The sequence below is a fragment of the Quercus robur genome, chromosome 4 (genome assembly GCF_932294415.1).
Source record: "Quercus robur chromosome 4, dhQueRobu3.1, whole genome shotgun sequence".
Classification (NCBI taxonomy): domain Eukaryota; kingdom Viridiplantae; phylum Streptophyta; class Magnoliopsida; order Fagales; family Fagaceae; genus Quercus; species Quercus robur.
The window spans coordinates 64683946-64705487 of NC_065537.1; the positions used below are offsets into that span (position 1 = coordinate 64683946).

Below are 21542 nucleotides of genomic sequence, written 5' to 3' on the forward strand. Positions count from 1 at the left end.
TTTTTTTTTTTTTTTTTTTTTTTTTTTTTTTTAATGAATGAATTGAAAACTATGACACTAAACCCAAAAAGAAAGAGCCTCATTGCTAGCGTAAAGAACTTGTGATGAGGCTAGTAGTTATATACTTATATTACAATAAAAAAATTCAAAACATTTTGGGGGCATGGCCCCGCGCATAGAAGAAATTATAAGATCCACATGGTGGATAAGTGATGTGGTCCACCATTTTACTAAAAAACTTTCACCTGTTTAAAATTGTTAATTAGAAATTTTTTTTAAATAGAAATTAATTACTGACTCAGCAATTTTAAACAAGTGAAAGTTTTTTAGTGGAATGGTAGACAAGTGATGTGGTCCACCAGAGGACTCTATAATTTCTCCCTGTATAGGTGGCTCCAGCTCTGCCTGCATTGAAGAATCAAGTTATTATGAGTCTGACCTCCATTAATGCTTTTCTATTTTGGGTTAAGCATAAGCAAACGTACATTCGACCATGGAATTAAACCAATAAACCCAATAAACAACTTATCTAGTTTTTTATTGAATTATTTTTGCTGAAAATGTACTAAAATATAGTTGTACCTTGAAATTTTTTGAAAAAGTGAGAAATGCAAGAAAAAGTGAAATTTTAAAAACTGTACATAAAAACTATATAAGAGCTGAACTTATTAGCTGATGTTAAACAGACACGTGTTATGATTATTCTATGATAATAAATCTTAATGTCTATTTCTCACTGAGATTTTCATTTTTGTTCCGAGTTTGTGCCAATAGAAAAAATTGTCTACAAGAAAAAATACTCTTGACTGTGTAAACGAAGAGGCAAGAAGCTCATGTATGAATACTGAATAGTCACCTAATATAACTGTACACAGCACACAACACACGCTAATCTATATCGGACTAAATCAGTTGAATCATATATAAATTGCAGTTACGTGAAGTTCAAATATAGACAATCTACCTAACCCAACTTAAACTAAGATAGCACATATATTTATGAGCTCAGTCAAACTTTGCATTCCTTTAAATCGATGGCTGCTTGTGTTAATTTAGTTTTCCAAGCAAAATGTGTGTATTTGGTCTGTCTATCAGTCTATGCGTCTGTGCTTGAGTAAGTTTAGTTTTTTCAAAGCAACGCATTCCCAACTTTGGTGTTAATTAGCCTGTAGATAAATTATTGAAACTGAATCAATATAATAAGGGCCTAGTTAATGAAAAAAATATTTTGTATCAAATGATATACCACGTTATTATCCATATCAAAATCTAATAAATGAGAAACATTTATACAAAAATAATTACTCACAAACATATGTTTTTCAATTGTTAGTGGGTTTTTTTTTTTGTTGATATGTCTTACATTTATTAAATTTTGATACCACTGACATGATACCATTTGATACCAAATATTTTCTCCTAGTTAACTGGTGTCCTTAAACCAGTTGTTAATTGATATTTTAAGAAACTTTTGATATTAATTTAATGAAAAATATAAAAATTGCCAAAAAATCAATTTTTTTCTTTAAAAATATTTCTTAAATTAATAACCTGAGGGTATCCATTAACTTTTCTCATATAACAATAGAAGAATTTCAAATGATTTGTATGAGAGAGAGAGAGAGAGAGAGAGAGAGAGAGAGAGATCGTTAAAACCCAAATTGAGAAGTATTAGTACAGTCTATTTACCAAAATCAAACCCATCAAGCATTAATTTGATGTAATATCTCAGGCAGGTACATTTTCATATCTTATAGTAAGCTATTAGCATTTTGATTCAGTTGGAAGCAGCAAAGGCTGAAATCCATGTTGAAGACTTGCTTGCCAAACTTTCTCAGTGTTGGACATTGTGTTGCCGCACTCGTGTTCATTCCATCCTTCCAAAGCATGCACAATCCCAGCTATACGCCAAGCATTCATCACTCTTCTTGGAAACCAATTCTGCCACATATTCAAAACACAAACTCTTGTAAACGAAGAAGAAGAGAAAAAAAAGTGTGCATGCTTTGCATTTGCATTGAAAGAAACATGTTCAATTATTACTAGACTACCCAAAATTAAAGTTTCTCTACCATTTTAGATAAAGTAGTGATAAATCCAAAATTAAGTTGAAGAGGAGAGAGCACCATTCTCCATACTCTGGGAGTAGCTAAGAATTACTCGAAGGACACATATATGTATGTTTTGTAGATGTAAAAACTTTGGTTTATTCATGTCTTGATTAGCTTAATTATGCTCACAAATACTAATTCTTTCCTCCAGCATTACCACCCAATGGAAGAAGTTAAATGGGCTCAAAGGTTTCATTTGAAGAAGTCTTTTCAATACCGACAAAGAAACCTTCGTTTTCTATAAATTTAGGTATTAGGATTAATTTTCTCCATTTGAAATTGATATATTTTATCATTCATATTAAATGTTACAAATCTAAAAGTGTATTTAGGTGCTATATCATTAATATGGTACTCTATACACTGTCAAACCTAACAAATAAACTTTTAATCATGAAATACACTTCATTAAAGTGAAACGGAGAGGCTCGTAGATAGATCTCTTTGATATGACATGTATCATATATGATTTTTATAATACAAAGTGATAGTTGAAGAGGTTTCTCTTGAGCAATAGTGGTATTGGAAAATTCTAAAATTATTGCAAATTTTACAATTTAAAAATATGCACAAACTAACTTGTTTAATCCAATAATAGTACTTGTAACAGTTTTACAAGTTGACCAACTTGTAAAAGTTAGATACACTCAGAGTATAATAAAATAGTGTTTCCTCCTCTCACATTTATGGTGAATCTCATCATGAATTTAATGAGTGGACCATTCACCATACTCTGAGAGTACATAAGAATTACTCCTCTATCTGTAACTACTATTTGATCATTAGTTTGCACGCTTCATGATGTTAATATGTTAATATTGAAACTAGCTCGAACGTAATTATATTTTCCACTTTCCACAATATATGACATGCATGCCACTTTATTTTTTCTAACTTCTCTATATTCATGTAATGGCATCAATGAAGAGACCTTGGAAGGATTCTCTACTAACCTCACAAGAGTGCATATTCTCGAGAGACCTTGGAGTCACCATTGCTGGAGGGCTATGGTAGTAACAGTCTTTGCGCAATTTCTTTGGTGGGAATTGTGAGAAGGGAATAAACAATGTTCCTTTGGGCGCCTTTAACTGTTCTTCCTCATCCAATCCATCTCCCACTAACCAAATCTACAAAAATTCATAATGATTTTACTGTTTCTAAGGTTCAAAGTTGCTATATCTATATATATATATAAAAGCAGAAGCTGAGAGAAAATGAGTTCCTAGAATTAAGGAGATAATGACAAATAGGAAAAGTCCCTACCTAAAATTCAGACATGTGTAACTTTAAAAAGCGATACATTATATTGTTTTCAAAAAATTAACACCGTTTGGCTGTAATTGTTTATATTAAAATCTTTGCCACGTTTGCAATTAAAAAAATATAAATTAAATAACCGGTTGAAAAAAAAACACAACTAAAATAAAATAAACAAATAAAAAACGTTGCAATCAAAAAAACCCTACCGATTCCTTTTCATAAGAACGCTTAACATTTTCTCTCTCTAAACCAAAAAAACAATCGATATTGCAATACAAAGAAAGGGAAGGAGGTAAAAAAAAATCTTGCGCTCAAACATTCGCCCCAGAGGTATTCAGATACGGAGTTAGGGATCGACAGTTAGGGTTGCCACCCATATGTTCTTTTTTAGTTTTACAAAGTTCGGCTTTTGTTGGGAGATTCATTTGGGAATTATTTATGATTTAGGTTTTTTGGTTAGGAGTAGTTTTGTTTAATTTATGTAAATAGACGGCTTAGCTTTGGTTTAATCTCTTACCCTATTGTCTTCTTTAGGGTTGCTGTCAATTTAGGGATTTGAGATACGGAGATAGAGATCGGCGCAATTCTGTGGTCAACATAATCGGAACTAGACCGACGAAAGGTTCGAATCAATCCTCTGAGTTCAAATTTGAATTGAAATTCGAATGTTCATTCTCTTTCTTTAGATGCTTTGTTCATTCGAATGTTCATTCTCTTTCTTATGGCATGGACAAGAATGGCAGAACCCTAGAATTCTGAATTGTATTCTTTCATTATTTAATTACTGCCTTCTTTGAAATGTAAATTTAGAAATAATACTAAACAAAAGTGCACCTTTACCCAAGGTCAGCATTTTCTTACTTGATGTGCACCTATACTTCAGATTAAAAGTATATGATTCATAAAGTATTTCATGTTCACATAAATTTTCATATGTGCATGCATTCACCCTTTGGTGTTAGTTCTTGAGTTTTTATTGAAAATTTTGCTGCGCAACCCAATGAAGAGATAAAAAGAAGGTAGTGGGCTGAATTTGTATCGATTTTCTATTCACATAATAGGTTTTACTTTCTCTGCTAACAGAAGTTATATTTATTATATATGTCCATTAAGGGTTGATTTTCTTAATAGGTTGTAGCTTCCTTTTAAGACTCTGTTAAATACTGTTTTGCTGCATTACTCAATCAAGGTTTAAAGTTTGGCTGCCTTTTTCCCTAATTTCCTTTTTTTTCCCCCAATTTCTTGAGTTTTGTTTTGTTTAATTTTCTTGAACTGATTATGTTTTGTTTAGTTTTCCAGTTTATTTAAAGTCTTTAACTTCTCATTTCTAACTACTTATGCTACAAAGGGTCCTCTCACTAATAAGACCATTTATAATACTTCAATAAGAGTTTCTGAATTAATTTGAAAGGTCAAGTTCTGTTTTCATTTTTACATAAGTGCCTGCAGAGTACAGAGTGACATGATTCCTGCATAATTTTGTTTAAGAACTATTGTTCGATAAATCTGTGTGCTGGGATTGATATATGTGATATATTAATTCAAGTTTCGGATACTGTGGCTTGCCATATATATAATTTTAGATGGGTACAAACTTGATTCGTAAAACCTATGGTTACAGATGCACACCGCCAATAAATTGGGGGGTAATTTTGCAATCATTATAGAGTGCATACTAAATCAATATTGTATAGTGTCTTTTGCTTTTTTGTTAGATTTCTGATTCAATATCTTGGTTTCTCTGTTTGTGTTTGGCTTTTGATGTTTGTCATGTTTTATTCATTGTTGTTTTTTTGTAGTGTGTGGATTTTTGCTGCCTAGAATGTTACTTTTATGTTGATGAAATATCTTAAAGTGCATATTGGGTTTTCACTATTGGATACTTTGTTGCACTTATTATTGCAAGGCTAAATGGAGTCTTCCTTGATTGCATATAGAAACATGGACGATTTTGAAAGGATTCGAAATGGCCTTTTTTTTTTTTTTTTTTTGGCTTTGGAACTGTAACTATTGTGTTGTCTGTTTCGACTATACTCTATATTAGAGTCACTTATTGTTGAAATTTTTATTTGACTATGTTTTGGAGGTATTATGGTATTCTATTATTTTTGAAATTATAGGTAGTTCTTTTGACAACAAGGTAGTTCTCTGATCATATTATAGGCAGGGAATGGTTGCAACAATAATGTATGATGTGTGTTTGATAAAATGTCTCAAAAATTTACACTGCACATTGTCTCATAAAAATCTGTATTGTAGTACACTATTTTATAAAATCTGCATTGTTTTGAATAACTTTTTGCATTGTTTTTAAATAACTTTTTGTAAACCAATTTTCTGTTTCGCATGTTGGTATCTGTTGTTTCATATTTTGCAGCAGAGTGAAAAGAAATCAAGTTAATACTTCTATGTCATTTAAGGTTTTGAACATTGGAAGTTGTAATTTTGTTGTTTATTGCGTTCTCATATTTTATTATCTTCTTTCATGTCCTGTTTAAAGTTAATCACGTTGAAGAAGAAGTGTCTTTGTTGTTGTCTAGGCTTTATTTATCTTTAAAAAAACACATACTCTTTTTTAAGTTGTTGTCCTTTTTTGTTGGTATCTGCATTAGTTAATTGCCTTTGGTTGTTTTAAACAACATATGATGATTTGTTCACTATGCATTCCATGTTTTGTTATAGATGGACACCATCACAGAAAAATGTACCTATTCGTTTGGCCCCTTAAGCAAACTATTTCAGTACTATCTTTGCCACCATTGTTGTTCAATTTCACCATTCTACTGGTAGTTATGAATTCTACACTGTTTCAAATAAATTTCTCATTATATTATTTTAGACAAAAAACCTAAAACTATAGTTCATTCTTCATACTTTCTCTCTCTCTACAGTGAGCTTTTTTGTTTTTACAAATTTTTTATAGTTTTTTTTATACAAGTTATTGAGTCATATTTCATTCTTTGAAAGAAAATTTTATTTTTCACTCTATTCTCTCTTATTGGACTAACATTTTTTAGATTTGCCAAGAAAACCTCCAAATTGGGCGAAACCAAGAGTTGCAAGTGAAGAAAGAGGTTTTTGTTCTTTGCAATAGGTAGTTTTGGGAACGGTAATACAAAATTTAAAGTCTTTTTTTTATATCAGTTCATGATTGAATGGGTTAGATTTTGTTTTAACTAAGGTGTTTGGGTTACAATTGATTTTGTTTTGGGTATTTGGTGTGAGATTCAATTCTGATGTATATTTGTGTTGTTGGTTAGATTGGATTGGTGTTTAGTGATCTTCTTCAACCTAATTTAGAAAAGTCTTTTAATAATAATATTAAAACATATTTATTCTGCCTTTTCCTACATCTTCATGTCTGCTCTATTATTATGTATGAATTCCTTGACAATAAGAACCCCATATAATGAAATTAAAATTAAAATTGTTTGTTCAATGTTGTTCAAGATTATATTTTGTAAGAACTGAATCTGTTTTCACCAAAATGTATAAATATTGTCTAAATTTGTTGGATTCTTTTTCATATGCAAAGTTTATGGTTCTTTGTTTTGATGTATTAATGTATTTCTTTCCTAATTGTTTAATTGCACATTTGTTAGTAGAATAGTGACTATATTTATCTGTAAGCTCATGGAATTAAGTTAAAACACTAAATACATACTAAAATTTAGAAGTTCGCAATTACAATTTACCTTAGGCTATTGGTTGTTGCTGTTATTTTGAATGGGTGTAAATATATACTAAGTTTACTTATTCATAAAAGTCACTGGTCATATGACATTGAACTATTATGTTGTATTTACAAAATATAGTGTAAATTTTGCTTTAAGTTTTACTGTTTGATGTGCTTTAAGTATTTATTTATATATATCCTTGGCTAATGGAAGCCAAATTCTTTACCATCATAACCTTTTTATTTTAAAAGCCAATAAAAGTATCATGCAAACGTTTTTTTTTTTATTCTTGGTTCCATCTGAATGACCAAAGAACAATAATATTTTGTGTCCTTATATTGATTCACTAATTCATTTATTCTTTATTGATTCACTAATTCATTTATTCTTTAATTAATTTTTTACATTAGTCCATGAATCTTAATTATTATGTTTGCTCGGCTTTGCAATTAATTTTTGGCTTATTTGTTTTTGTTAAATTTTACTATTCAGTGTAGCTCAATGATTACATTGTGTTGGTTTTGAAGGATTTGAATTTCTATTCGTGATGATTATGTAATCATTAATTTCAGTTCTTATTTCACATCCTCACGCTAATTTTTGTTATTTGAATTTGAATTAAAATCCGGACGTTTATTCTCTTTCTTTCAATGTTTTGGCCTCAAGTTATAATCTTTAATTATTTACTGTTATTAGGGACAATGTAAGTCATTAGATGATTTGTATTTATTCATGAGGGACAACCTAAAACATGTTAGTTGTTCAATAATGATTGATTTCTAAACCTTTTTTTTTTTCAATGTTTGTAGGTTTTGGTGTTTTGGGCTGCTTTGAATAAGTATATGATAGTTTTTTTATAAGATTTTTGGTGTTGGCCTGTAATAATTTTTCCTAAGGGAATATTTGCCTATATATATATACACATAATATTTAACAATGCTTTTACTTGGTTTTCCTTTCTGATTGTCTTTACGTTTTGTAAGATGGATGGTTTAAGATCTGAATGTTTGAGGAGTAAAATTATTTTGTAATTTTTAGTAAGTAAAATTTTTTGTTTTTAATGTTAATTACTGAGTTTTTAATGTAAATTTTATTGATATTTCCTTATTGATATATGTCTTTAATTTATTAGAATGCTTATAAGACTTTGTTTCTTTTAACTTTTTGTACTGCTCAGGCTATTAGACTCAGTTTATTGGGAGGCTTTTTTAAATGTTGTTGTTAGCTTTATTTATTTTGTTTACTTATTTATTTTTATTGTGTGTATCTTAGTGTTTTGGATTGAGTGCTTATAGATGCTTTAGTTTTATTTATTTATCTTATGAATAGAAGATTACATAATAGTGAGTGAAAAGTTTCATGAATTCCATTTATATAAAATACAAGAGGAAGGAATATTTGATTAAATAAAGGGTTTGTAATATATTTCAAAGATTACTAAAACAAATTGCTACAAATGCCGCTCCAAATGCTTCAAAAATGTCAAAAGAGTACTAAACAAATTGCTACAAAGAAGAAAAAAAACTGAACTCTAATGTATATACTACCTTACCCTACGAGTCTTTATGTATTTCATAGTATTGTTAATTTTTTTTTTCTTTGGAAGAGTAAACTGAATGTACTGAATAAAGCTGACAGATTAGAACAGCGTTACTATAAAATGTAATTATATTTCACAATTCGGTATATTAGACACTGTGATGGTCCCAAAATGGTTGATTTCAAAGTGTATAAGTTGAATGAAGAATGTAGACAACAGGATTTGCTTTAATAAAATAAATAGATTTTCCCCTATTGTTCTGTTGTTGTAAAGTAAAAAGTTATGTGTGTTCAGCTACTGCATCTCTATTTTTTTAGTTATTTTAATTTTTCTACCAAGTCAATATAGTGTATATAATTGTATTGTGGCTGTTTGGATCAGTTATATATCTGCTTGAATACATAAAAAATTTCCTTATAATGTCAATTGTGGCTATTTTTTCTTCTCAGTTGCTTAATGGAACACTATGGAGTTTTACCTAAGAAATATGATAAGTTAAAAAACGTTGTTTTCTAAAATAGTATGCCATGGTTCAGATATATAAATCTAACAATCTAAATTTTTCTTTCCATTTCTTTTCCTCTCTTCCTCTTTTTTGTTTTAAAGAAATATAATGATATCTAATTCTTACAACTTTATTACTTCTAATGAAACCATTTTTATAGCTATACACAAATTATCATTTTGATCTCTTATTTTTTTAGGAGGGTTAGTTATACAGTGAAAAACATGTTTGTTTATTTCAATGTAATTTGTCAGGATCCTTCGTAAATACCAAAAAAAATAGAGTTGTAATGACTAAGAGTCTTAACAATGTATAATATATATTTAAAGCAATTACCTGTATTTTCTTCTACTTATGAGATTTTAAATGATCCCGCGCATTGCGCGGGTTAAACACTAGTATTCTTTAATAACACAATATGAATATAATTGAACTAAAACAGTAAAAATTTCATAGACTTACCTTTTGAGAATAACTTACTGAAAATATCAAATTACTTTCAGAATTGGTGTTGAACGATTTGTTTAGCTTCAAAAACTCATCCTCTCGTATTGTAAGCACCTGAATTATGTTAGATTAAAAATGAATTAGAACCTTGTTATGAATAATTTTTTTTTTTTGGCAACATATGAATGTAGAAAAAGAAAAGAACTCGTTCTCTCCAATGTTTAACTAATTAAGAAGCACAAATACATTTCCTAAATAGTCTTGTAGTTCAATAGAATTACCTAATTATCCTAATAAGGAAATTATAAAACCTGAATTTGAATTCCTCTCCCCCCTGTATTGTAAGTAAATAAAAAAATATAAGCATGAACACCCCAAAAGTCACACACATACATGCTTGGGACATTCCATGGGGCATGTCCTCAATCTGTTGGGAGGAAAAAAGAAAATGTTTTTCTATTTGGAAAAAAAATCATTTGATTTCCAATATATTTTTAAAGATATTGATCATTTTTATATATTTTGAAAACTTAAAACATTCATAAATGTGTCTAAAAGTAAATTATAACTAAAGATTAATATAATTAACTAATTAATTGTCATATACCCACAATGTCACATCTTAATTTTGCAAAAAATATCATATCATTGTGTTTCATGTCTTATCATGTTTGTGCCCATGCATTTTTTCCCCCTATTTAAGGAGAAGGTAAGGAAATTTTTTTTTACCATATTAAGTCAAACTGAAGTTATTCAAAATGATTGCCACATATATGCAAATAAGAATACAAATCTTCTATCCCAACTTTGTATATTCTGTGTGGGTTCTAGTTAGCTTAATTGGTAAAGTCTCTGATAGTTAAATTAGATATAGGGTTCAATCTCCACTTACACCAAAAACCGATTGATGTCATGGTCTAATAATAAAAAGTTATTATCAGGAGCAGACACCATAAGTTGAAACTTTAAAATAAAAAGTAAATAAATAAACTTTGTATATTTCGTGGAGCATAAAGTGTGACATAAATTTTGTATTAAATAAAACTTCTATGTTCTGAGAAGACTTTCATAATGTTCACTTTATGTAGCAATCAATTTGCCAGTGAAAAGTGCACTAGATTTCTTTTGCCCCGGCAAAAGTACTTAACATTGAATGCCATGCTTACAAGGTATGAAAGTGTTTTTAAACAAACACCCCCCCCCCCCCCCCCCCCCCCAAGTATGCTTTGGGCTGTAACATGAAGAAAAAATAATAATAATAATAATAATAATATCCTAAGCCAGACTTTGCCTGTGGCCCAACGTCGATTTTGCTTGAACAAAATAAACGTACCTTGATTCCCCTTTGGCATAAGGTAAAGGCCAAGGCATAATGTCTTCGTGCTCATGCATTTTTTTTTTTTTTTTTTTTTTTGGGTCTATTCTAAGAGAAGGTAAAGAAATTTTCTCTTACCATATTATAGGCCAAACCAAAGTCATTTAAATTCTCTCCTCTCTGTAGGAGCTCTTCTCTCTCGTACATTACGAGCTCCTCCCTCCCTTAGCTAGTCCTAAGGGTATTGTTCCTATTATTACTCTCATTCATCTTATTACCCTTGTTCTAAGTGTGTCAAGTAGCTGAGTGCAATGGCGGATGATGTGATCAATTGTTTGGAGAATATGAAGCTGACTGTTGAGGAAGAAGAAACAATAAATATCTCTGATGAAGGTAGGAGATCGGAGATTGAGAGCTGCAATTTAAGTCTGATTGGCAAATTTCTTACTTGCAAACCCTTCAACAAAAAGGCTGCAAAAAATACATTACGGAGAGCTTGGGGATTGGAGGAAAAACTGCAGATTATTGAGGTGGGTGCAAACCTATTTCAATTTAAATTCAACACAAAGTTTGACTTGGAAAGAATCTAGAAGGGTGGGCCATGGTCCTTTGATAATCAACTGCTCATGCTCACACATTGGCAAAAAGGTATGACAGCGGAGAATGTGTAATTGAACCAGGCTTCTCTTTGGATCCAGATATGGGGGGCTCCTTTTGATATGGTATCCACTCGTGTGGCTACGAAAGTGGGGGGCCGATTGGGAGAAGTAGTGGAAGTGGAAAAGAGAAGGAAGCAGGACGACCCCAGTTATTTTATGAGAGTGAAGGTAGCGCTACCAGTCTCAAAACCACTCCGACGTGGTGGATTCCTAGCAGGGTCTGATGGTAAACGGTCATGGGTTACATTTAAGTATGTGCAGCTGCCTATGTTTTGTCACTATTGTGGCCTATTGGGACATGACCTGCGCCACTGTGAGAGCCATTTTAAGCTAGCAAAGAGTGGTGTTGAGGTTGAATACCAATATGGGGAATGGCTAAAAGCTACGGGAGGTCGTAGCCAATCACCAAGGAAACGCCATACAGAGCAAACACAAAAGGCCTGATCAGCGAAAGAGAAGACAGGGGACGATGCCCATGAACTCAGGTAACACGTAAGTCTGGTGTGGTAGCGGCGAAGGAAGTTTCTGAAGAAAACCCTAGGTTGGCAAAGAGACGGAAGCATGGTGAATCGCGTGATTCAGGGGGCATAACGGATCTTCCGTTACAACATTCCGTGATTAATGCGGAGCTAGAATTAAGAAAGGAAATGAATGGAGTAATGGTGACAACGGTAAGGAAAGTAGTGACGTGCATGGGGCTGGAGTTAATGCATTGAAGTGCATGGATCTGAATTTGAAGGCAGCAACGGATGCTTATAAGGAAAGCATTGATGTGCATGGGACAGCTGGGTTTAACGTATCAATTATGGAGAATATGGCCAGCACGATGGAGCCAATGCAAAACAAACAAGTGGACATTTACATGCAAGATGGGCCGGATGTGCCAAAGCCCAAATCTATGTGGGTTAGAATGAAACATGTGGATCGTGGGCCTAAGGAAAAAGAGGGTGGAGAAATTCAATCTGTACTAAGGAAAAGGACAGCCACGAAAATAAGAGACAGAGAGGGTGATACGAGTACTGAAGCACATGGTGGGAAGAGGGGTAAGATCGAAGTTCACGACAGATACTCAGACAAGATATCGATGAGGGTGGATGATCACCCTTGTCGGAAGCAATGAAAATATTAAGCTGGAATTGCCAAAGGCTTGGGAACCTTTGGATAGTTCGCAGCCTTCGCAATCTTGTGAGGGATCAAGCTCCCAGGGTTTGTTTTTTTAATGGAAACAAGACTTAATAAAGAAGGCTTTGATGAATTTTGTGGGGACTTACCGTTTACTAACCATTTTATTGTGAAGTATCCAAATGCAGGGGGTGGGCTAGCTTTACTTTGGAAGGGTGATGTCCAGCTAGATGTTATCAACTATACAGCAAATCACATATTGGCCAAGGTTGTGGAGGAAGACGGATTGGTGTGGTTTCTTACTGGGTTTTATGGTTGGCCTGAAGCTGGGCAGAAGGTCAAGTCTTGGGCACTCCTTCAACATCTCAGGATGTTGGTTGATGGTCCGTGGGTATGTATAGGCGATTTTAACGCCATCTTGCAGTCCACTGAATAGTTGAGCAAGAGACCGCCACAACACAGCCAAATGGATGCATTCCGGGATGCTCTTGATCATTGCCAACTTGAAGATTTGGGCTTTAATGGCTACAAATTTACATGGAATAATAAGCGGCCAGGCAAAGCAAATACTAGATTGAGATTGGACAGAGCTACAGCGAAGGCTGATTGGAGAACTAAATTTCCATTATCCACAGTGACACATCTATCTAGTCACGCCTCTGATCACTTGCCGATCATATTGTCTGTACAAAGTTCCAATAAGTCATGGTACAAAGGCCAAAAGAGCTTTAAATTTGAGGAAGCATGGCTCTTGTTTGGTGACTGTGAGGAGGTAATTAAAGATGCATGGGAAAGAGGTGGGGCCGAAGCTACAAGGCTTGGAGTGGTAAAGCAAAAAGTTGCTGCATGTGCTTTGGACCTATAGGCTTGGGGTTCATCAAAAGTACAACCCGAGGCTAAAGAAATAAAGAGACTACAGAAGTAGATTGAACAACTGAACTCAGCTGATCTTACTGAAGAGATTAGAGCTGAATATTTGGTGACTAGTAGAAACCTTGATGCTCTTCTTCGCAAGCAAGAGATTTACTGAATAAGGTCGAGAATTTATTGGTTGAAACATGGGGATAAAAACACAAAGTTCTTCCACTCAAAAGCATCCCAACGAAGAAGGAGGAACCATATCCAAAGATTAAAAAATGCAGATGATATTTGGGTGGAGGAAATGGAGGAGATGGCAGGCGTGGTTGTGGGTTATTTTGAGGATTTGTTTAAGGCAAGAGCATGTGACAGAATGGAGGATTGTCTCAACACCATTAATCCAAAGATTACTCTTGAAATGCAGCATATATTATCCAATGCGTTTAGTGCAGAAGAGGTCAAAACAGCGTTATTCCAAATGGGACCAACGAAGGCTCCAGGACCCAATGGTATGAATGCTCTCTTTTACCAAAAGTTTTGGCATGTTGTAGGTGACTCGGTCACTAATGCAATGTTAGACTTTTTAAATTCTGATTATATGGTGCCTGAAATAAACTACACTCATATTGTGCCTATCCCCAAAATAAAATCACCCGAGAAAATTTCTGACTTCCGCCCTATTAGCTTATATAATGTAATTTATAAAATCATATCTAAAGTCCTAGCCAATAGATTGAAGCAAATTCTCCCACAAATAATCTCCCCAACACAAAGTGCTTTTGTCCCGGGCCGCCTGATTACTGATAATGTACTATTAGCATATGAAACACTGCATACCATGCATGGTAGGAAAAAAGGAAAAAATGGCTCTCTTGCTCTTAAACTGGATGTTAGTAAAGCCTATGATCGTGTGGAGTGGAATTTCCTTCGTGGCATTATGGTTAGATTGGGTTTTCCTGAAATATGGGTGGATAGAGTTATGTGTTGTGTCACCACCCCAGCTTATTCAGTCTTGATAAATGGGAAACCATATGGTACTATTGCTCCATCCAGGGGACTCTGTCAAGGAGATCCTCTCTCACCTTACCTGTTTCTATTGTGTACAGAAGGTTTCACATCTTTGTTGCAGAAATCAGAGGCTGAGGGGCTTATACATGGAGTCTCTATTTGTCGGAGAGCCCCAAGGATCACGAACCTTTTGTTTGCAGATGATTCTTTAATCTTTTGTCAAGAAAAGCAGCAAGAGGTGCAGGTGATTACTAAAATCTTGCAAGTGTATGCGGGAGCCTCAGGACAATGCATAAATTTGGAGAAATCTTCAGTGTACTTCAGGAGGAATACACATGTAGAGCAAAGAAACCGGATCATAAATGCTTTGGGAGTGAAGGAGGTGGACCAGTTTGAGACCTATTTGGGTCTACCCACATTGGTAGGTCAAGCAAAATATCACTCATTCGCTTACCTTAAAGATAGGGTGTGGAAGAAGCTCCAAGGGTGGAAGGGTAAGCTGTTATCAAAAGCCGGGAAAGAGGTGTTGATTAAGGCAGTTGCACAATCGATCCCCACATACACCATGGGGGTATTTCAATTGCCCAAAAAGCTTTATGATGAACTCGATGCAATGTGTGCAAGGTTTTGGCGAGGGCAGGAAGGAGAGGAGAGGAAGATCCACTGGACAAGTTGGAGTAAACTAACCGAGGCCAAGAAGAAGGGAGGTTTGGGTTTTAGGGATTTAAGAACCTTCAATTTATCCATGCTGGCAAAACAGGGGTGGAAGCTAATACAGAAACAAGATTCCTTACTGTACCAGTGCTTCAAACCTAAATATTTCCCACGGTGTCACGTTTTGGAAGCAAAGGAAGTACCAAACTGTTCATATGTATGGAAGAGTATATTGGCAGCAATACCAATTCTGAAATTCGGATGTTATTGGAGGATTGGGGATGGATCAAAAGTGAAGGTGTTAACAGATAAGTGGATTCTGAATCATCCAACAAATGGGGTGATTCACCCACCAGAGGAAGAGGTGCGGGAATGGTATGTGTCTGAGCTAATTAATCAAGACCTGAAAGAGTAGAAGAGCGACTTAATTGTTGCGAAATTCCACAAAGAAGATGCCGATGCTATTTTGAGGATACCACTGAGCCACAGACAAGCCTTGGATGCAATAACATGGCTACATACTAAAAAGGGAGAATACTCAGTTAGATTGGGTTACCATGCTGTGAGAATTTTGAAGAAGAGTGAAGAGATGGCTGAGACATCCACGGGTCCTTTTGGAGTGCAAGTTTGGTCAAAACTATGGAAGCTTAGAGTGCCCAACAAGATGAAGGTATTCGGATGGAGGGCATTCCTAAACACCCTCCTTACCCAAGCAAACCTGGTGAAAAGGAAAATAATTCATGAGGACGTGTGCCTGCTCTGCTCTAGGGAGTCCGAAATAGGGGTGCACGCCTTGTGGAATTGCGCCATGGCAAAGGACGTTTGGGCAGGGAGTTGTGGGAGGTTGCAAAAAAGCCATCATGGTCAACAAGATGTGCTTCAATTGTTTATCGAAATGCTTAACCGCCTGACCATACCGGAGTTCGAACTGTTCATTGTGCAAGCTTGGTTAATATGGAACCAGAGGAATGCACTTGTGCATGGGAAAAAGATTGTGGACCCGAGGTGGCTGAACAAGAGAGCATGCGACTACTTGAATGAATTCCAACAGTCCCAGGATCAGTTGGATATTCCAGTTCAAACAGATACAGGCGTAAGCACATGGAAACCGCCACCGGACCCTTTTTTCTGAATGAATTTTGACGCAGCCATATTCTCGGACCTAAACGTGTCTGGGGTGGGAGTAATAATCCGGAATTGCAAGGGGGAGGTAATGGCAGCAATGACTGCAAAAGGTCCACCGGTTGGAGGCAGTGAAGAGGCAGAAATCTTAGCTTGTCGAAGAGCGTTGGAGTTCGCCATTGACGCTGGCTTTATAGACTTGGTTGTTGAAGGGGATAATGCAGCTGTAATGTCTTCACTTTCATCATCTGGAGCTGATCAGTCACGGCTTGGGCACATAATACAGGATATCCAATGGCTGGCCAATGGGATTAGATGGGTTTGTTTTAGTCATATTAAGCGAGGTGCAAATACGGTGGCACATGTTTTAGCCAGATATGTGAAAGATGTAACTGAAGACATAGTCTGGTCGGAGGATACTCTCCCACTAGCTATTGAGGCATTGTATTATGATTCCTTACATTTAAATGAGTAATAGATCCGTTCCATTTTCAAAAAAAAAAAAAAGTCATATAAATTGATTGCCACATACATGTGTAGTAGAATAAAAATCTTCTATCCCACCTTTTGTATTCTGTAAAGCATAAAGTGAGAAAAAAAAAGTCCAAGAAGACTTTCATAATGTTCAAGTTGTGTATCAATTAATTCGATTGTGTAAAGTGCAGCAAAAGTACAGAACATTGAATAACACCAAGCTTTCAAAGTATAAAGTGTTAGCATTAATTCATCAAAAAAAAGAAAGTGTTAGCATAAAAGTCCATTGGACTGTAACATACCCAAAAAGAAAAAAACAATATGATAATATCCTAAGCCGGACTTGGCCTGTGACCCAAAATCGAGTTTGCCCTTCTTTTTGTGTTGGCTTGAACAAAATAAACGTACCTTGATACCCCTTTGGCATAAGTTAAAGGCCAAGGCGTAAGCAACCTTGGTGAGTTTGCCTCTAAGAACCACTTGGGTTGTTCCTCTGGGAATGCTGTTTAGCAGAACAGCAACTGCCAGACTACTCCCATCTACGACCTTCACATTTAGCTTAGGGTACCTCTCAACATAAAGTGCACCATATCTATTAAGCTCCTCTTCCTGCATCCAATGATAAAGTATGATGATAATATGAACTGTGAAGTTTGAAAGACAAAAAAAGAAATGGAATATGCAGATATGTATTCATATGGAAATGGTTTTCTTAATAATAATGATATGTACCCTATAGACTAAAGTTTATAAAAAACAAAATAAAATTGAAGGTTTTCATGTGAAGGCCATTAAATTCTAGAGAATGCTAAAGTTTGTACTTGTCTAGAGTCTTATAACTCAACAACATTATTAGATCCGATTATTTCAATATGAAAATTTGGGCTCGAATCCCCAACCCAACTTAATTATATTAAGCAAAAAGTAAAAATAACATAAAGTTATACTATCAATTTTACTACAAAATATTTATAAACTGACATAATTATAATAATGTGGTTGGTATCATTTCAATAACATAATAAATAAAGTCTAAATTACTTTTTTTTTCTTTTTTTTGGTAATTGGTAACATATTAGTTTATAAGGTTTATATACTAAAATTTATAATTATCTCTAACATCATTCTTGAAATTTATAGGGATTCTATAAATAATATATATATATATATATATATATATATATAATCTATGGGTGCATGGGAAAGTACATTAATTGACTATCTAAATTGTTAGTGTGACAGCAAAGTTGGAGAAATTAAATAGCAAAGAAAATAAAGGAAGGGGTATTTTAGTTGAAAATCATGATGAATATATCACCTAGAGTTGGAAAGTAAATTATAGAAAAAATAAATAAAAATAAAAAAATTCAAGAAAGAACTAAAACTTACCTGATTCAAGAGACCTAAGCTTAATACTTTAGCACCTCTTTCCTCTGCTTCCAGTATGGCTTCCTCAATTAAGTTATTTATAGTCTCATTTTGCCATTGCAAAAAGTACTGCACTCAAAAGTATTGAGAAATATAAATCACATATGATTGAAAGAAAGTAACAAATATAAGTAAACAGTTAATAACATAGAAAAATCATTTCTTACTTGTATTCTGTATTTTGGTATGACCCAACTTTGTAATCTGAGTTTATTAAAACGGTGTCTCTCAACAATGAAAGTACGGCCATATAACCAATTTAACATCATAGACCACAACGTCACAGGCCAAATCAATGAGAAGTACCATTTTGGTGTGTATGGTTTGGAGGCCAAAGAGGCAAAACCAAGCCTGAGATGATAGATGGACTCAGGTGTAGTTAGATGAGTTAGGTGCACTACATCTGGTAATTCTGCTTCCCTTCTGAGTGAAATTTCATATAGTTCGTCTGTAGATTTGTCCGTGGTACTATATATGTAGTCATAGAGTGGCATGAACAGTGAATAATTGGTACGAAATTGTGTATGATGCAAAGAGTGAAACCTGTTGTGCCCAAACCAAAACCATTATAGATAGGAATAATAATTATATTGAGAATGATGATGATGATTGAGCACTCATATTTTACAAAATCTATAGATACAAACAAGCCGAATCAAATTGCATATTAAAAGTTCATGATTATTTATTTAATTTTATATTAAACATAAATCAAATTCAAGATCATCAACAAACTATATTAGATATTCAAACTTGATTTATTTTCTTATCAAACAAGTTCTAGCTTGTTCGTAAACTATTTTATAAACTTTTTATTTTTTCCATATATACTAATACCACGAATAAAATTTTTACTTGTTCACAAATTTCTACTTATAAATTATATTTGATTAACAAATTTTTTTAATTTAAATTAATAAATAAATTATAGTTAAAACTATATTATTTGAATTAATTGGATATAACTAATTCATTGAACCATAATTCTAATACTTCCCCACACATGTGGACTTTAAACTACCCTTTAATATAAAGGTTTAACGTGCACTGTAAAGCGTCCATTAACAAACAACTTTATGTCAAATCATATTCTCTTATGTTAGATTTTTTACTAACTTTATAAGGTGCAGAACCAAAATAAAAAATAAAAAAATAACTAACTTTTTGAGTTCCATTTTTCATTTTATTAATATTTTCAGTCCCCTCATCAATTTATACCAATTTTTTATTAAGCGAACCCCACAATATATTATCCTTAACAAATACCTTACGGTGCCTGTTAACATTTCCCTTAATATAATTTCGTGTTAAATTATTGATTTTCCAAAAAACTTAAACTATTAAAAAAAATAATGAATTTAATTATTTAACTATATTCTAACAATGTCATCTTTTTAATTAGATCAATTGTGACTTGTTTATTAGTCGATTCTTAGACTTGATAGTTTTGTTCATTTATTAAATTAAGGCGAAAACACCATTTTGGTCCCTACATTTTAGGGTCACAGACAACAAACCCACTCTTTGATATCACCAAACCAATTTTGAGACCAGAAAACCCCACACGCCAACTAGAGCCAAGGTTACCAGATTAAAGAGAGATATAGCAAGAGCTTAGGGATGCGTGTTCAGGGTTCTGGGTTTGTGCCGAGCTGCCACCAGCCACGCCATGACACCAATCGAAGCTCCACACATGCTCCAACCCGAGATGATTCGATCATTCTTGCCTTGCGCCATTGTCGCCATCCTGCCTTGTGCCGCCACCGTTCCTGCCTTGCGCTGTCACCAACCACCAAACCCCATCGCTGAACAAAGATCTCATCACAGCCACCCAATGATTAAGTTTGTTTCCTTTGTAATGGATTTTCTTTTGATTGTTAGGTTTTGGAAAATGGGGTTTTGAGGTTGATTTTAGATTCCCTGGGTTTGGTGTTTTGATTTGGTTTTTTGAGGTTTCAAGGGGATATTTGGCCACCAGATTATCTAGATTTTTTGTAAACAAATTTAGCTAGACTTGTCCCCATCTAAGCCATAGGATTGGACTCAACAAAAAAATACCAACCCGAAATGAGAGGGTTTCCATCTGGGTTTGTTCTTGTTCTTTTTCTTTTTCTTTTTTGGTTTATGTTTGGTTACCGAGAAAGTTTGCTAGGAATAATTTGTTGAAATTTTTTGTATTCTAAAATTCCAATTTCTTATTGGCTACTTCTAATCAAGATGTTTCTCAATTGTATAGAGTTGAGATGTTGTGGAATATATTCATGAATTTAAGGATTTAAGATAGAAAAATAAAGAAGGTGATTTTGTGTTTGGAATCCATGAAAATCAAAGAAAATCTGAGATTCCTAATTTTGTTTTCTACCGTGAAATTAAAATAAAAATTATTTTTATTTCTATTAAAATTGGGGGGAAATGCCAACGTGGAATTTTAAAATATTTATTAAACATTATTTTTATTAATTTATTTGCCACGTCAATATCAAATGTGCCAACTGTGCACACCGTTAGCCATGTATGCTTTTTCCGTTACTAAGTTAATGGTAGGGACTAAATTGACCGCAAGTTGAAAATAGCAAGGACCAAATTAACTGTTACCAAAATATAGGAACCAAATTAATTGTAACCACAAAATATAGAGACCAAAATAATATTTTCACCTTAAATAAACCAACGTAAACAAGATTTTATGAAGCTAAACACCATATCTTTTAAATCTTTACAAATCAACACAACTAAGTCCAACACGCCTAGCTAAAACAGCTCCACTACAACCAAAAAACAAAGCATGAAACCACCATGGGCCACTACTCTCTCCTATCAATATTATTGCCAGCAATCGACAATGAGAGTATAGCCACGCAAAGACCCACCTAACAAATACACACCATGCCACCCTAAAATTAATCCTCAAACCCACCAATCAACCAACCCAAACATCCACAATTGAATTCATCCTCATCAATGCTCTGTTGCCATTCTATCCCAACCCATGCACAATTTACCAAGCTTACACCAGCACCACTCTTAAGTCCTAATCACTGACAATCTAGAGTGAGTATGCTTGAAAGTGATGCAATTAGAGGAAACGAGATTGAGAGTTTTTTTTTTTTTTTTTTGGGGTCATCTTCTACTGTTGGAGCTAGAATTGATGTGTCTCTTAAATTATCTATGGCTTCTGTTAACGGGTGCTGTTCAGCAGCCGTTAAGGTTGAATTTGAGAGTAGAAAAAAGCATAGAAACGTGGCACTAAGAGTGCATTTGGGAAGTGTGACACGCTTCCCAAACGCACGTTTCTGTCTCAGATTTTTTTTTTTTTTTTTTTTTCAGCTGTAACTTTTTTACTTTTCTTTTGTAAATAGTGC

At 33.8% G+C, this 21542-nt stretch overlaps 1 protein-coding gene across 2 annotated transcripts in view; it reads right to left on the reverse strand.

Moving 5' to 3' along the window:
• Positions 1-1644: 1644 nt before the first annotated feature.
• Positions 1645-21542, reverse strand: part of LOC126723359 (very-long-chain aldehyde decarbonylase CER1-like) — a 30065-nt gene continuing 10167 nt past the window's right edge. For both annotated transcript variants that reach the window (XM_050426722.1, XM_050426723.1), the window contains exons 5-10: positions 18348-18723; positions 18142-18249; positions 17161-17361; positions 9556-9654; positions 3065-3238; positions 1645-1941 (exon numbers count right to left, since the gene is read on the reverse strand). In XM_050426722.1, the coding sequence (XP_050282679.1) occupies positions 1765-1941; positions 3065-3238; positions 9556-9654; positions 17161-17361; positions 18142-18249; positions 18348-18723 (1135 nt within the window). In that variant the 3' untranslated portion in view covers positions 1645-1764. The remainder of the gene's footprint in view (positions 1942-3064; positions 3239-9555; positions 9655-17160; positions 17362-18141; positions 18250-18347; positions 18724-21542) is intronic.